This window comes from Elephantulus edwardii, unplaced genomic scaffold (genome assembly GCF_000299155.1).
Source record: "Elephantulus edwardii isolate Elephantulus edwardi_28Jun2011 unplaced genomic scaffold, EleEdw1.0 scaffold00033, whole genome shotgun sequence".
In the NCBI taxonomy this organism is placed as follows: domain Eukaryota; kingdom Metazoa; phylum Chordata; class Mammalia; order Macroscelidea; family Macroscelididae; genus Elephantulus; species Elephantulus edwardii.
The window spans coordinates 20471710-20488794 of NW_006399783.1; the positions used below are offsets into that span (position 1 = coordinate 20471710).

Genomic DNA, 17085 nt, shown 5'->3' on the forward strand with positions numbered 1-17085 from the left:
CAGACTTTGGCTGACATTGAGAGTGAGAATCCCAGAACACTTGCTTGTGCTTTTATGAAACCAATATCTAGACCATGAATTTGTGATGCAAACAGAGCAAGGGAACACTGCATGGTTTAAAATCCAGAAAGGTGTACCACAGGGTTGTATCATTTCTATCTGTTCAATCTGTACACTGAGCAAAGCATTTGACATCAGGAGACATACTGATTTTGGAAAGCCTGCTATCAAGTACCCGTTCAGATACACAGTGATACACATTTGAAGATTGAGGTATGTCTGGTTCTGGCTATGGTCTGTTCAATCATCTGAGAACTTGACAGTGAATAAGTATGACAGCAGAAGAATTGATGTCTTGAGTTGTAGTTTTGAAGAAAAGCACTGAATAGACTGCCAAAAAAGCCTAACAGATATTGTCTTGTAAAAAGTGTAACCAGAGTGCTCCTTATAAGTTATTACCACATATTTTGAGCATGCTACTAGGAAAGGCTATTACTTGGAAAGCTGTGTAGGGTCAGCAAGAGAAGAAGACCTTCAACAAGATGGATTGACAAAATGACTGCAGCAGTGGACTCAAGTGTGTCAGAGATGATAAGGATGGTACAGGATAGGACAAGGTTTCAATCTTTTGCTCTTAAGATTGCATCACAACTCACGAGCCTTGAGTTAGTGGCACCTAACAAGAAGAGCAGCTTTGCTCTCAGTAGACGTTAATTTTTTGGTAATCCGTTGGATTCTGACTTTTCATATTCTTGGTATTTTTGTTCAGATCAGTGCTCTATTCCATACACCATTACTTTCATGATTTTATCTTATTGTTAGAATATTCTCCTCTCTGCATTTTTGCTGAATTTTTAAAATGTTAAAATTTGTTATAATTTTCCTTGTAAGTTAGTCATCTTTTAAAAAAATCATTTTCCCTGTGCAACTGCAAACTTTGCCAGTGCAACACGTCTTCTGATTTCTGGTACTGGGGTGTTGATTGTGAATTTAAGTAAAATGAAATCATGGGCATTTTCAGTCTTCATCTATCATGTTGCCTATTGGCTCAGTTGTGAGGAATTTTGTTTCCTTCTTGTTGAAATAGAACCCATATTCAAGGCTGTAGTCTTTGATCTTCTGCAGCAAGTGTTTCAAATCCTCTTCACTGTGAGCAAGCCGAGTTTCATCATGTACATAGATTGGGTATTAAATTCCTTTTTCTTTCTTTAGAGCCTTGTAACACCGAGGGGCAGTTTTCATATGTCCTATAGGTTGTAAATGGGAAGATGTGTAGTCTTCACCCATCAAGTTTATTGCCTTGGAAACACCAAGACTTAAGTTGGAGATCACTTTAAGTTGGAATTAAGGGCAACAAGTTTAAATGGATTATTTTTTTTTTTATTTCATTATTGAAAAATATGTTGTATACAGCAGAACAACTAACTACTTTATTTATAATACACATTGTCCTTTTCTGGAATATTTTTGAAAATGCTTTCATTCCAGTGGTTGTGGTTATAGGAATTTTCAGAATAGGTATACATCTTTATATCTGTTTTGAAGAGCAGTTTACTAGTTCTGTCATTCTAACTGAAATAGGCTTTTGAAAGAGATGTTTGAGTTTTCATTTGTGGGAAGGAATTTGGAAAAGGGTGTGTTTTTTTTTTAATAAGCAATGTGACTTTTTTAAAAAAAAAATAAATAATCAGTAAAGCTTGAGTCAACTAGAAAACCAACTCATTGCCATAGTAATGGCACCAGTGGGTTTCAGAGGCTATGGACCGCACAGGAGCACATTGCTCATTTTCCTACTGAGATACGGCTGGTGGATTCAGGCTCCCTTTAACCCTTCAGCCACCTTCTGTATGGTATACTTTATATAGTTCTGTCAGTATTTATTTGATTTTTAGTGTTTTAAGAAATGGTAAAAATATAACTGCACGCAGAGTGCATGTATTTGTTATTCTGAGAACTTTGGACAACCAAAAAAATAAACTGTTAAGACTTTCCTTTTCATATTACTGAAATGATATCAAGTTCTGTTTTTTCTTAGAAGCCCATTTTTGCTCTGTTCCTGTATTTGCTTTCTTTGAAGTCATAGGACTTTAGTGTGATAACTGCGTACTTCTTAGAGTTATTATAAAGAATCTCTTATATAGCATTTAACATTTTTAGCATATCATGACTACTGTCCTGAATGGTACTGCATTTTTGTTTGGGTTTTTTAAATATTTTTTATTTTATGTTATTTTTTTTTTATTTCTGTGTGTATGTGTGTACTCTCAAATGGGATCTGACTGGTACAGGAGGAGATTGTCCCTCCATCCCCAGCAGAGCATCTGGTGGATTCGAACCACGCACATCTGGGATTGCAGTGCAGCCAGAATGGTATTGTGTTGAAACATTTCTTCTTCCCTACATTTTTGCCAGATATTTCTATAATTTGTTATATTGATTATGTTGCTGTAACGTAATTAAAAATCCCGTGAATAAAGTCATCAACTGAATATATTACATTTTCTTTTTACCTAACTTACCTCCGAGTTTTTTGTTCTGTAGATGATTTAGTACGATGATTTTTTTTCTTTTCTAATTAGAGGAGTGGCTTTTGTGCCAACAGTGGTGTATTCTATTGATGATGAACATTTATGTTTTTAACCTTTGCTTTTGGGTTATTGGTGTAATCCAGCAGCTGTTGTGCAGGAGAGAGTTGGAAAATTTCCTCCTGTGTGGATATAATATAGCCTCTGAAAAAAACTGCTATCACTCTATAGTACATAAAAACAACATTCATCTTTTTAGAATAATAGCATTCATTTTTATTCTTACCTAGTTTCCAACCGGAGACCCTATCGGCAGTACTATGTGGAAGCTTTTGGAGACCCTTCTGAGAGAGCCTGGGTGGCTGGAAAAGCAATAGTCATGTTTGAAGGCAGACATCAATTTGAAGAGCTACCTGTCCTTAGGAGAAGAGGAAAGCAAAAAGAAAAAGGTTATAGACATAAGGTAAAAAACATGACAGTCTTTTAAATTGTCTTCTTAGAGATAGGTGGACATAGAGGCAGCAGGGGAGAGGTATTAGATTTTTGTAATACAAGCTGTTGCCTTTGGTACTAGGACATCCAGAAGGAGTGTGACTGGGAGGCAAGAGGAGACAAGTCTTTTTGAGGAGGTGTACAAATGATCTGGCGCTGTCAGAGACGGTGCAACTGGCACAGGACAGAGCAGAGTTTAGGGCTGTTGTACATAGGGTCGCTATGAGTCGCAGGCGATTCGACGGCACATAACAACAACAACAACTCCTACCATGCCATACAGAGAAGTAATAGTATAACTTGGCATGGCTGTTCTTCTCTTATCTTAGGCAAGAAGAAGATGATCTTTACAGAGAAATATTTCTTAATTTTAGCTTATTTTTCTTAAAGTATGAAAGATAAGACTTTTTCTGGTACTTTCTACCTAGTTATATTTCAGTGAAGCTTTGTGCTTTGCTTTCTTTTTACCTGCTGTCTTATTGTAAAGTTAAGTCAGGTTTTTAATAATTTGTTGTAATTTTCTTTAACAGTATTTCATAGTCCATTCTAGGAGAGGAAGTAGTTTCTGTTTCATATTCCTTTGTGTTTATGTACTTGGAGTGTTTTTGATTAATTATAGTTAGGATAATGAGAAGACATTGTACAGGTTCTGCCATTTGTTATTTTAGTATTTAGAGGTTTAATGTCTCCTTTTTTCCTTTATTCATTTTAATGAAATTTCATTGTTGGACTTTTCTCCCTGCCCAACCCCTCCTCCCCAATTCACACTTCTCCTTGAAAAGTAAAAGAAAAACTTTTTAATTGTTATGCAGTCTTTTTCCCCCAAGTCCACTCCTGTCCTGGACTCCTGTCATGATAATAATACCCAATCATATATGCCTTTTAAACAGTTATCTCCTTCATCTGTTTCAGTGCAGTATATATCTATCATTCATCCCCTCCTTCTCTGTCTTCCCTCAACCCCAATGTCAGTCCTGTTTTACAACAGTAGCCGTATGCAATATTTGTCCTTTTGTGACTGAGTTATTTCACTCAGTGAAATATCCTCCAGGGTCACCCATTTTGTATGGTATTTCATGAGTTCCTTTTTTTAAGTGCAGCGTAGTATTCCATTGTGTGAATATACCAGAGCTTCTCTATCTATTCTTTTGTTGATGATAATGTCCCCTTTAAAACCAGTCTTCTTTTGGAGCTATTGTGAGGATTAGAGTAAAGTCTGATATACTTCTTATAAGACTGGTGTTTAAAGAAATCTTTTGCTGTTGGGATAAAAAAAGCAAATTGCATCCTTTCATATGTCTTGTTTAGTTGATGCTAGTTGGAAGTGTTAAAAACGGTTTTGTTTTTAGCCCTTAATTATGTAAATATACTCATTTCCTTTTGAAAGCATTTTAAAAAATATATTAACTTTGATTATAGTTATGAGTATGAGTGAGTGAATGAGAAACTGAGAGAAACAAATTAAACTAGATAGTCAGTGTGTTGCTATTATCAAAAGGAATGCAGTTATTAAAAAAAGACTCACCTTCATCAAGTTGATTCCTTTTCATAGAGACTCTGTAGGAATAGTGGTAGCGTAGTGGTAAGACACTGCGCTGTAATCAGTCCCAAAGGTATGCAGATCAGATCCACCAGCTGCTCCTTGGGAGAAGGATTTGCAGTTTCTTACAGTACAGTTAACTGTCTCTGCAAACCCTCTGGAGGGTCAGCTATGGGTCACTTCCAACTCGTGACACACAGCAACATTACATAAGGTTTTGAGGATTCTACTGAAATTCTATTCAGATTCATCTTTCTCCTGTCAAGCAGCTGATGAGTTCAAGTCATTAATGTTTTGATAAGAATTCAAATTCTTTAACCACTTTGCTGTCAGGACTCAGTGAGTCTCAGTGTCCTCATGCTATGAGGAAACAAAATTTTGTCTGTCTGATTTATTATACGTATCAGAAATACCTGAGAAAACCCAGGAGAGAGTTTGGTTTCAAACTAGGTTGTATGTATCATGCAATAACCCTGGGCATCAAGAAGTTAAAATTTCAAGTCCCCTAAAGATGAATCTCATTTGTTTATTCTTTCTATTCTTTGGGGGTTTTTTCCCCCATATTCATTTTCTTTAGCTTTCTTTGTTGTGTAATTGATCATGTTCTTCCCCTTATAAATCAGAAAGAAAATCAGTGCTGATTATAAGATTTGAAGGAGTAGGCAGAAGTGTTTCTTGCTTTAGAATGGATTTTGTTTTCCTTCAGTTTTAATGTTTTATTCTACTTTTTGTTTGCTGAGTGTAACTTCAGGGTAATCTCTGAATACTAATCATCTGACTAGTCCTATTAAGAGGCCTTAGAGAAGTGCAGTAAAGTTAGGGAAAGCTTTTTATTTAAAAATATGTCATAATCACATCTCTTATTTTTTAAATAAATAATAACTTTTTTTCTCTTTTTCTCCTTTAAGGTTCCTCAGAAAATTTTGAGTAAATGGGAAGCTAGTGTTGGTCTTGCTGAACAGTATGACGTTCCCAAAGGATCAAAGAACCGTTGTGTTGGAAGTTCAATTAAGCTGGACAGTGAGGAGGATATGCCATTTGAAGACTGTACAAATGATCCTGAATCAGAACATGATCTGTTGCTTAACGGCTGTTTGAATTCTCTGGCTTTTGACTCTGAACATTCTGCAGATGAGAAGGAGAAGCCGAGTGCTAAGTCGCGCGTCAGAAAGAGCTCTGTTAACCCAAAAAGGACTAGTGTGAAAAAGAGCCACGTGCAATATGAAGCACATCAGGAAGAACGAAGGGCAAAGATTCCAGAGAACCTTAACCTAAACTTTAGTTCTGGGGATATATCTGATAAGCAGGCTTCTAGTGAACTTTCCAGGATAGCCAACAGCCTAACAGGGTCCAATACAACACCAAGAAATTTCTTATTTTCTCCTTGTGGCAAAAACACTGCAGAGAAGGAATTGGAGACTTCAAATTGTGACTCTTTACTGGGCTTATCTGAGGATCACTTGATCTCTAAGTGTTCTGGAGAGAAGAAGAAACCCCAAAGAGGGCTGGTTTGCAATTCAAAGGGACAGCTCTGCTATATTGAAGCAGGTGATGAGGAAAAGCGAAGTGATTCCATTAGTATTGGTACCACTTCTGATGATGGAAGCAGTGATCTGGATCTTATAGACCATAGCTCTGAGTCTGATAATAGTGTCCTTGAAATTACAGATGCTTTTGATACAACAGAGAGTATATTACCCATACAGAAAAGTGAAAAAATGAAGTATTCTAGATTTCCTACCACAAACACTAGAGTAAAAGCAAAGCAGAAGTCCTCTGTTACCAGTGCACATACAGACCACTTAATGGATTCTCCTAAGACAGCAGAGCCTGGAACTGAGACACCTCAGGTTAATCTCTCTGATCTTAAGACATCTTCCCTTACATGCAAGCCCCCATCAGACTTAAGAAATGATATTCTTTCTACAAAATTTAACTCATCAAGTATTTCCAATGAGAACTCACTAATAAAAGGTGGAGCTCCAAATCAAGTTTTGTTACATTCAAAAAGCAAACAGCCCAAGGTTGGAAGTATAAAATGCAAACACAAAGAAAATCCACTTGTGAGAGAACCTCCTGTGACTAATGAGGACTTCAGCTTGAAATGTTGCTCTTCTGATATTAAATGTTCTCCTTTGGCCAATGTTTCTAAAAGTGGGAAAGTAGATGGGCTAAAACTATTGAGCAACATGCATGAGAAAACCCGGGACTCGAATGATATAGAAACAGCAGTTGTAAAACATGTTTTGTCTGAGTTAAAGGAGCTTTCCTATAGAACCTTAAGTGATGATATCAGTGACTCTGGAACAGCAAAGCCATCAAAACCATTACTTTTTTCTTCTGCTTCTGGCCAGAATCATATACCTATTGAACCAGACTACAAATTCAGTACATTGCTGATGATGTTGAAAGATATGCACGATAGTAAGACCAAGGAGCAACGATTGATGACTTCGCAAAACTTGGTGTCTTATCGAAGTCCTGGTCTTGGTGATTGTTCTACGAGTAATCCTTCAGGGGTGTCTAAGGTTTTGGTTTCAGGAGGTGCCACCCACAATTCAGAAAAAAATGGAGATGGTACTCAGGACTCAACCCGTCCAAGCCCAAATGGGGGCAAAAATGTACAGTCTGGGGAGTTATCTACCTCCTTACCTAGCTTAGTGTCTCACAGAAGAGACCTCTCTGCTTCTGGCAAAAGTCGTTCAAATTGTGTTACTCGGCGCAACTGTGGGCGATCAAAGCCTCCATCTAAATTGCAGGATGGTTTTTCAGTCCCATTTGGAAAGAACACGTTGAACCGGAAAGCCTTAAAGATAGAGCGCAAAAGAAAACTGAACCGTCTTCCAGGTGTGACTCTTGAGGTTGCACTGCAGGGGGATAAAGAGAGTGAAGGAAGCTCAATGATTGTCTCTTTGCAGGGAAGGGAGAAAGACTCTGGTAAAGAAGAGCTCCTTCCTCTGAAAGCCCATGTAACAGGTGGAGAGTCAGCCCATTTTTCTGATGTTCATTTTGATAACAAGGTCAAACAGTCTGAGCCTGATAAAATTCCTGAAAAAGATCCTTCGTTGGAAAACAGGAAAAATCCAGAACTTGATTCTAAAATGAGTAATGAGAATAATGAACACAATGGCGTACATCAAGTGGTGCCCAAAAAGCGGTGGCAGCGTTTAAACCAAAGGCGCACTAAACCTCGTAAGCGCACTAACAGATTTAGGGAGAAAGAAAACTCAGAGGGTGCCTTTGGGATTTTACTTCCTGGTGATCCAGTGCAAAAGGGAGATGATCCACCTGAGCACAGACCTCCTACTTCCGCAAATGTCCTAGAGGATACTCTGACAGATCCGAATTGTGCAGGCTGCTTAGATTCAGCTGCACCACAGTTGAATGTTTGTGATAAAACCAGTGCCAGCATAGAGGAGATGGAAAAGGAGCCAGGAATTCCCAGTTTGACTCCCCAGCCTGAGCTCTTAGAACCAGGTAAGGACTAGATAGAAGGAATATGGGTAAGTGATAATAAAACATTGTTACCATTTGTCTATTTTAGTGGAAAGACCAATTATAAATGGAAATTTAAGGATCATCATGAAATGAACAAAAGGCTTTGTGTAGAAGGGTTCAAATTTTGAGGACCGAGTAGAATTCAGTTTTACTCTAGCTCCTTTTTTCTTTTAATGTCTCAACATTTTTGCTCCGTTTCCCCATAGACTATGGCATTTTGGTGGCATAGTCTGTTACTGCAGGTAGTTGAGAAGCTCTGTGCTGTCAGGTTTGTCTTCAGCTTTGAGAAATCCCCTTGTTAGTGTATAACAATTGGCTTGAGTGTGGCACCGATTTTGAAGATGGTGTAGGATAGGGCATGGATCCCATCTGTTTATAGGATCACTGTGAGTCAGAGTCCACTTGATGGTGCCTAACGACAACATACTTGTTTTGAAATCAAGAAGTAAGAGTCTTTCTACTTTGCCCACCACCCCTCCCCACTCACACCCCCCAAGTTTATGCTTGGCTGCTGTTCAGAGAGCGCCTTGAAATTTCTTACAAACTGGTAGAATTTTGTTAGATCCATAAATCTCTCTGTAACAGTGGCTAGTATTGACCCCACCATAAAAAGTTTTCCAAATAATGGATATGAACATTTTCCCATTTATTTACATCTTTTGAAAACTTCCTTTAGCAGTGTGTTATTGTATGAGTCTTTCTTAATTACCCCATTAAATTTATTTATTGTCGTTGTTTTATTCTAACTTTCCTGTATGATATATGTTTGGAGAGGAAAGAATTTATCTTTTTAGAGATTCATACTGAAATATATAAGAATTAAATATACATTTTCTGGAATAATTCCTACCAGTCATAAAATACATTGATTTTGCTAACTTTTAAACTGTATTTCTCTTTTGCTATGTACTGTCAAGTCAGGACTGAGTCAGGACCAACCCTTCAAATGGGATTTAAAAAGCATTAAATCACATGGGAGGAGGTAACCTTTCTTTCTCCCACTGAATAGCACCTTGATTTGAACTGCTTATCTTTGTGATGGTAGCACAGTTTCTTACCACTAAGCCACCAGAGCTCCTCTATACCATTGTACCCTACCTACATTTTCTGCTTTTGAGGTTTAATGGAAAGCTTACTTTCTACTTCTAATGCGTTCTGCCACCTGGTGGATGGATGTATAACTGCATTCTTCAGAATAAAACCGAGGTCCTTTCACCAACACCAATATCCTCCTTTGAATATATGTGTCCCACTAATTGACTAAAAACTCCTATTACCTCAGATTTTTTTTATCCATTTCATTCTGAATGTCTTCTATTACTCATTGTTTGAATAATTATTCAAAGCAGTGAAAAATTTCTTATTGAAAGGGTTAAAATTAATGAGAATACTACAATGTGTGAGGATTAGTAAAATATTCACTGTGATATTTTAAATTTATTAAAGCTGGCTGATGGCCTTGTGAGTGTTTGTTTTACTTTTTATGGTTTATGTTGTTGTTATGTGCTGAATAGTTGCCTTCGACTCATAGCAATCCTATGTACAATAGCTGTGAACCCTGCTCTATCCAGAGCCAACCTTATCATCTCTGACACACCTACACCCATTACCTGAGTCACTGAATCAGCCCATCTCATCAAGAGTCTTTGTCTCTTGCTCTGTTTATCTATCCTCCCAAGCATGATGTCCGTCTCCAAGGACTGGTCACTCCTTTCAACATTGCCCAAAGTATGTCAGACAGAGCTTCAGATTTCTTGACTCCATGGAGCTACAAGAAAACAATTTTAAAATAGAGATAGATGCTCTGGTAGCATAGTCAGTAAGGAGTTGTGCTGTAACCCAAAGGCACAGTCTTCTCTGGTTGGGTGGTAGAAACATCTTTGGATTTGATAACTTACTATATTTTGTTTATTCATTATATTTATTATTCATATTCATATTTTATTATTTGTTGTTGTGTTGTTAAGTGCTTTCGAGTCGCACGCAAGTCATAGCGACCCTATGAACAAAAGTCCTGGACACCTCCTGTGGTAACTTTCGTCCTTTCTCCAGGTTCATAGGGTTTCCAGAGGCAAGCTATTTTGGAAATGGATGCCACTCTTGCTTCCACGCTTGTTTTAATCAGGGAGCTTCACCAAACACTGTCCACCATGGGTAACCATTCTCTCATTTGACTCATCAGTGTCACAGTGTTCATTATCCCAGCAACCACGAGTTACCTCTGTACAGCAAGTGGACACACCAAGGTTACCGACCTAGAAGAATGTTTCACCAGAACAATTAAAATCCGATAGGATTTTAAGCTAGGGCCTGGAGCAGGCTCTGCATGCTAGACCTCACCCTTGCTTACCCCTACTCTAAGGCTCAGGGCCACCCGTGCAGCTTTGAAAGCCAAAAAGGAGAGTAACACACAGTATAAAGGACCCCAGAAACTTCCCTTGCCTGACTGCCACCAAGAGGAGCTGCCATGGAGGCGCCAGCCATTCCACCCACTTCCAGATTGGAGGGAGACTCCCATCCCCAAGCCTCGTGAAGGATTTTAAGCTAGGGCTTGGAGCGGGCTCCACAGGCTTGACCCCACCCTTACTTACCTTACTCTAAGGGTCAGGGCTGCCCATGCAGCTTTGAAAGGCAAAAAGGCCTTTGAAAAGCATGATTTAAAATAAACCATGGATCCTGAAAAGATGAATAGAAAAGGCAGAGCTCCCTAAAAATTTATTTATTGAATATTTTTCCTGTAGATATTCCTTCGGTTTGCTTTTGCTGCTTTCATGTCTATATTATGGCTTCATGTGTTCCTCTTACCTCTTTATTTCCTCTAAATTGATAAAATATTTTTTTAAAGTGAAATATGCTATCCTATCAGTTGTGATTGATAATGACCCCATGTGTCGAGAGTAGAACTGTGCTTCATAGGGTTTTCAGTGGCTGTTTTTCCAAGTAAACTGCTGAGCCTTTCCTGTGAGGCACTACTTACTGCTAACTGAAAGGTGGGAGATTGAAGTTTAACCAGTTGTTACCACCCAGGAACTCCAGCACGACAGGAGAGTCACCAAAAAATTTTCAGGGCAAAACTAACTTCAGTGCACTATTTCTGCTAGTTCTTATTTATGGTTGTTTCTCATTACTTTATTACCAGTTGCTTGATTCTTTAAATGGAGGTTTTCAGCCAGCAAAATAGCATTTTTAAAAAAAATTACTGAAAAACAAAGTTTTGATTCTGAGATCCCAGAATAAGAATGTGTATCTCATTGTTGTCCGTTCAGTGTTAACTTGTAGTTGGCTCTCCAGGTTTCCATGGCTATGAATTGCATGAAAGATGACCCTTCTTTGTCAAATGAAATCGTTGGTAGATTAAAACCATTAGAGGAACAACAGCTTTTGAATTAGTAACACATGTCTCCATGGATTATGCCACCAGGGTGCCCTGAGAATCTGTGTGGTTGTATTGATACTGCTGTTAATATTCTAGTTTCTCTGTGGGAGTTCACCACTTTAATGGAAAGCTTTTTATGTCAGTATTGATGAATGTGACTTTGTAAAAGAATTTTACTCAAGGTACAGTTTATAGGCCATCTAAGGCATGTACCTTAAGTGTACAATGTAATAATTTCAAAAGTTGTGAAATTGTTACTATAAATCAATAGTAGAATATTTCTGTTGTTGTTAGGTGCCATTCTGACTCATGTCACCTCCTCATAGGCTAGATCTGCCCAGAGTATTTTCTAGGCTGCAGTCTTTGTTGGAACACATCACCAGTTTCACTTCTTACAGAGCTGCTGGGTGGATTAGGTGGATTTAGACTTCTGATTTTTTGGTTGGCAGTTAAGTGCATATACCTACCTCTAGGGTTGAAGTAAGAACTAGGGAGCCTTGAATGTTACATGGCTGGATAAGTTTCTTGCATATCACAAAACACATTATTCCCTTTCATTTTTTAATTTTACTTATTATTATTGCTTGAAAACTTGGATCAGTCTAATGATGACAACTTTGCCTTAGAGCAGAAAGTAATTATTATTCACAGTCATAGCTTTTTTCCAAGATGTTTTTGGACTGAATTTTTTCAGAGACATTTTTCACATTTGTTTGCAGGTTGTGGTATTCAAACGAATAGATTGGTTGATAGTTTTAACTTTGAAATACTTCCTTGGGAAACCTCTCCAAATTAGGACATTGGGTGTAATTTTAAAAACTTAATGCTGCAAACCCAAAGACTGAATATCTTTGGTGGTTCAAATCTACCACCTGCTCTGAGGTTTAACGATGAGCAATCTCCTTTTCTGCTATTTATAGCATCAGAAACCCACTGAAGGATCAGCTGTAGCTTCTGATTTGATAGCAATAAATTTTTTGAACATTAAATTACAGCAATAATGAGGATTTAACTAGCTCCATAATTATTGGACATTATATAGGAATGTGACTTTGATAACTATTTCAGCTTTAACAGTAAAATATCTAACAATAATTTTGAAAAATTGAGCTCTAGTCCTGTAGACTATAGCAAGTTGTGCTGCTAATCCAAAGGTGTTAATTCTCCGACAGTTTGAATCTACCAGCTGCTCTATGAGAGAAAGATGAGCAGTCTCCTCCAGTGTAATTTACAGCCTCTGAAAACCTATTGGGGGGTCAGATATGAGTTGGTTCCAACTCTGATGTCTGATGCATTTGAGTTTCTAATAATAAAAATGAAAAGATATATTGCTATATGAGGTTAATAGAGTTAATAGAATCTAATTTTAATTCCATATCTTGTCCTAGTGAAGATTTTGTCGCTTGCTTTTCTATATGCTGCTACAGTTTGTATGGCTCATCTCAGGAAGATTTTATGGCTTGCTTTGTGCTGCTAACATTTTGGATAGCTGCAGTAACATTATGAAAAAGTTTGACATGTTATAAGATTTATCAGAATGTGACATAGAGACATGATGTGCACACATGCTGTTGGAAAAATGGGGCTGATTTGCATGTTTGAATCAGTTTTGTCAAAAATCCTTCAATTTGTGTGCATGTGGTTGTATTTTTAAAAACAACACTGCAACATCTACAGAAGCACAATAAAATGATTGTTGTTGTTGTTGTTGTTGTTGTTGTTATGAGCCATTGAGTCACCCGTAGCAACCCTATGTCCAGCAGCTCGAACCCTGCCCTGAGCCAGTCTCACTAATTTCTACACACCAAACTCCATTTCCCCAGTTACTGTATCAGTCCATCTCATAGCATCACTATTTTCTTCGTACAGCTGTTCCTCCTCCTTTGTGTTTCCAAATTTGAGCTTCAGTTTCCATAAACTATTGCATGTTCTTTCCCGCAGAGTATGAGTGTTGAGCATTTTGGTGCTAAGCTACAGGTTATTTTCTAGATACTTTCCCTGTACCTTTAAAGGATCCCTAGCAGCATAGTGCATAATATATTGGGCTTTGGGGCTGCTAATGAAAAGATTGCCAGTTTGAATCTACCAACTACTCTGTTGGAGAAGGATAGCAGCCTTTCCCCCCCTGACAATTTATAGATGTTTGATGGAAAAGTGACTTAACAGAAGAGGGCTTATGTTTTCATGTTTCTTCAGTATCTTTGAAAAATAGACGTAGATGCATGGCAGCAATGTTTGCATAGCTTTTTGCTTAATACTCCTCTCTTCTTTTAGCTGTGAGATCAGAGAAGAAACGCCTTAGAAAGCCAAGCAAGTGGCTTTTGGAATACACAGAAGAGTATGATCAGATATTTGCTCCCAAGAAAAAACAAAAGAAGGCTCAAGAACACCTACACAAGGTATATTTTGTAATTCCAGCAAACTTTCATTGGTCTTTTTATGATACTGCCATTTTGCCTTCAATAATTTATCTTCCATCAGACAGTTTTCTTAACTTAGGATCCCTTCAGAAGGGATCATACTTTATCCGTTGGGGTTTTTTTCATGTTGTTATTTGTTCTCTTTTTTAACCTCAGCCTTTAGCATTGTACATATCATAAAATTATTCATGAAATGTAGAAATAAATCAAAATATGTGGCATGTATATGTTTTCTTTCTTTCAAAAACTGTTTTATGACTTAGGAATATTGTCCTGGTAAAATAATGTTAAGTGACTAAAACTTGGTTATATAATAGATGGTTTAGCACTAATTGAGTAAATAATTGACAAAAATGAGCAAATCCACTTTGAAAATTATCTCCACCAACTTTATTCAATAATTTACATAGCATTCATCAGTTCAGTGATTTTTAAAAATAAATGTATTGTCAAATAGTAAACTAGTTTTAGAATATTACTTAAATTGTACCTCTAAAGGAATGGATTAAATGAAGTGCTCTTGAATTGACTAGAAACATTTTTACTATGTATGTCTAAAATAGAAAAAATATTTTCCTACATAACTACTTTCACATTGTCATTACATCTTGTTTATGTACTGTCTCTATTCAGTTGTTCCCCTACTCTTTATATTTTTGGTTTATCCAAACCAAAACCACCCAGTACAAGACTACATGTTACTCTTAATTCCATATAATATCTGGTTGTGACCTCCTTTTAAATCTAGAGCAGTCCCCTTTTTTGTTATACTAGTTGTCTTATTAAAAAGAATGCGTGGCTTCCATAGTCCACCTTCTGAACTTTGGGTGACAGGAAAATCATTTTGGGATTCATTTTGCTCAGGGATTTCTTTGGAGTAAACATTTTGTTTCCTGAGAATGCAAAAGGGATTCTTATCCTTTCTGTGGAGGCTTAGTGGTAAGGAGTTGTGCTGACAATCCAAAAGCATGTAATTTATATCCACTAGCTACTCCGTGGAAGAAAGATGGACAGTTTCCTTCCATGTGATTTATTGCCTCTGAAACCCACTTGGAGGGTCCTTTATGGGTGTTTCCCAATTCAGTAGCACATAATAGCAAATAACAAGTTACTCATTGTGGTCACTACCTGATTTCCTTTTCAAGGTAAAGTTAAGTTTTTACTCCTGAAAGTTTTTACTCCTTCAGGTGGAAGCAGTATGTATGTATGTGACTTAATACCAAATACCAAAAAACTTGACATTTGGAATTTTTTCCAAGTGGATATCCTTTTCCCTATTAGTTATACCTGATGGCTTTAATGTCAACTGAAAATTTTTGCCTCTGTTATTAATTTCATCATTGTTGTTGTTGATTGCCATCAAGTCGAGCATGACTCAGCGACCCCATGGACAAAAGATTGAACGCTATTCTATAATTATCATGATTTCAATAAGCTCATAGAGTTTCCAGAGGCATGTTATTTAGAAGTGGATGCCATTCGTGCTTCTAAATCTATCAATCTGGGAGCGCCAGCAAACACTGTCCACCATGGGTGACCATCATGGCATTTGACACACGAGTGGCATAGGGTTCAGCATCACAGCAAACCCAGGTTACCACAGTACAGCAAATTGACAGGAGAGTGCTGTACCACTTAATGTTCCTCTGAAATATAATAACACTAAAAAACAACCAACTAAACAGTCCATCCTGATCCTCAACTAGAACAAGAAACCCCATGTTTCCAAATCCACCTTCTACACCTATCAGCCTCCATTCTGGAAACGTAAATACACAGCCCCTCCTCCAGGTCGTAGAGATGCTAAACAAGAGGCTTTCAACAATGAATCAATGGAAATCCAAAGTCTCTGTAAATTTTCATTGAAATTAATAATAAATTTAAAAACAAAAACAAACAAAAAAAAAAACCACAAACCACCAACCAAACAATCCACACCGAACCCTCAACCAAAACAAGACAGTTCACTTTTTGGAACACACTTCATAATGGGCACTTCAGAGTTTGTTAATTTCTGTTTTTGTTAGCTGACATCCTCCCTCAGTTACTGAACTCTTTTTGCCTCTGATTCTTGAAAGACAACAAATGTTATTTCTTTACCATTCTCTACCAGTTTTAATATAAGGAAACAATTTTTAGACCCTTTAATGAGCAACACATTTATAGGGACTTTTTTGTTTGTTTCTTTGAATTACAGGTTTGGTGTATAGTTACTCTTTCCCAGGTTAAGAACTTTCTACTTATGGATAATTCATACTTTAAAGCTAATAGTGTTAAAATTTTTAATTAAATACATTGGTTCATACCACAATCATTTTAAACATTTTGTGACTTCAGCAGTTTGTCAAGGCACGAAAATTCACTTTGTCCTGAACGCTGTGTTATTTGGCTTGTATTTTCCTCTTACTTAACTCTTGTAACCTTGTCTGCAAAATGTAGATCTGATGCAGGTGCTACTGATGCATCAAAGAATCAGAGATGATGATTAAAAATAAAATGGAAATTCTTAGGTGATCCATAAGAGGTGAAATGCCATTGATCACTAGAAAAGCATTAGGTCACAGTTGGCCAATGATTTTAAAAGATAAAGTGAGAATAATGGATCCTGTGAAAGCTGTTGTTCTAATGGAAAGTGCAATTATTAGAAACACTGCAGTGTTGTTATATACAACAGCCCTAAACCCTGCTCTATCCTGTGCCAATCTCACTGTCTCTGACACACCTCCTCCCATTACCCCAGTCATTGAATCAATCTGTTTCATCGAGGGTCCCTCCACCCTCTCATGTATGATGTCCTTCTCCAAGGAATGATCCCTCCTTGCAACATGTCCAGAGTATGTCAGATGAAGCTTCAGAATCCTTGCTTCCAAGAAGCAGCCTGGCTTCATACTCTCCGGGACAAACCTGTTCGTTCTCTTAGCAGTCCATGGTATATTTACTCTTCTCCAACACCATAGCTCAAAAGCATCAATTCTCCTTCTCTCATCCCTAGTCATTGTCTAGGTCTCTGATGCACAGCAAGTGATTACAAAGATCATAGCATGTATCAGGCACATATTAGTTTCCAGACTGACATCGTTGTTCTTCAGTACTTTAGAGAGGTCTCTAACCAAAGACCTTCCTATCTCAGTACGTCTTTTAATTTCCTGACTGCTGGTGCCAAGAGTGTTGACTGTGGAGCTGAGCAAACTGAAGCTGTGAACAATCTCAATCTCTTTGTCATCCATCCTGACG

At 37.5% G+C, this 17085-nt stretch overlaps 1 protein-coding gene across 2 annotated transcripts in view; it reads left to right on the plus strand.

The window, feature by feature from the left end:
* The window catches only part of NSD1 (nuclear receptor binding SET domain protein 1), a 197182-nt gene that overhangs the window by 84056 nt on the left and 96041 nt on the right, over window positions 1-17085 (plus strand). For both annotated transcript variants that reach the window (XM_006884391.1, XM_006884390.1), the window contains 3 exons: window positions 2816-2988; window positions 5466-8034; window positions 13706-13830. In XM_006884391.1, the coding sequence (XP_006884453.1) occupies window positions 2816-2988; window positions 5466-8034; window positions 13706-13830 (2867 nt within the window). The remainder of the gene's footprint in view (window positions 1-2815; window positions 2989-5465; window positions 8035-13705; window positions 13831-17085) is intronic.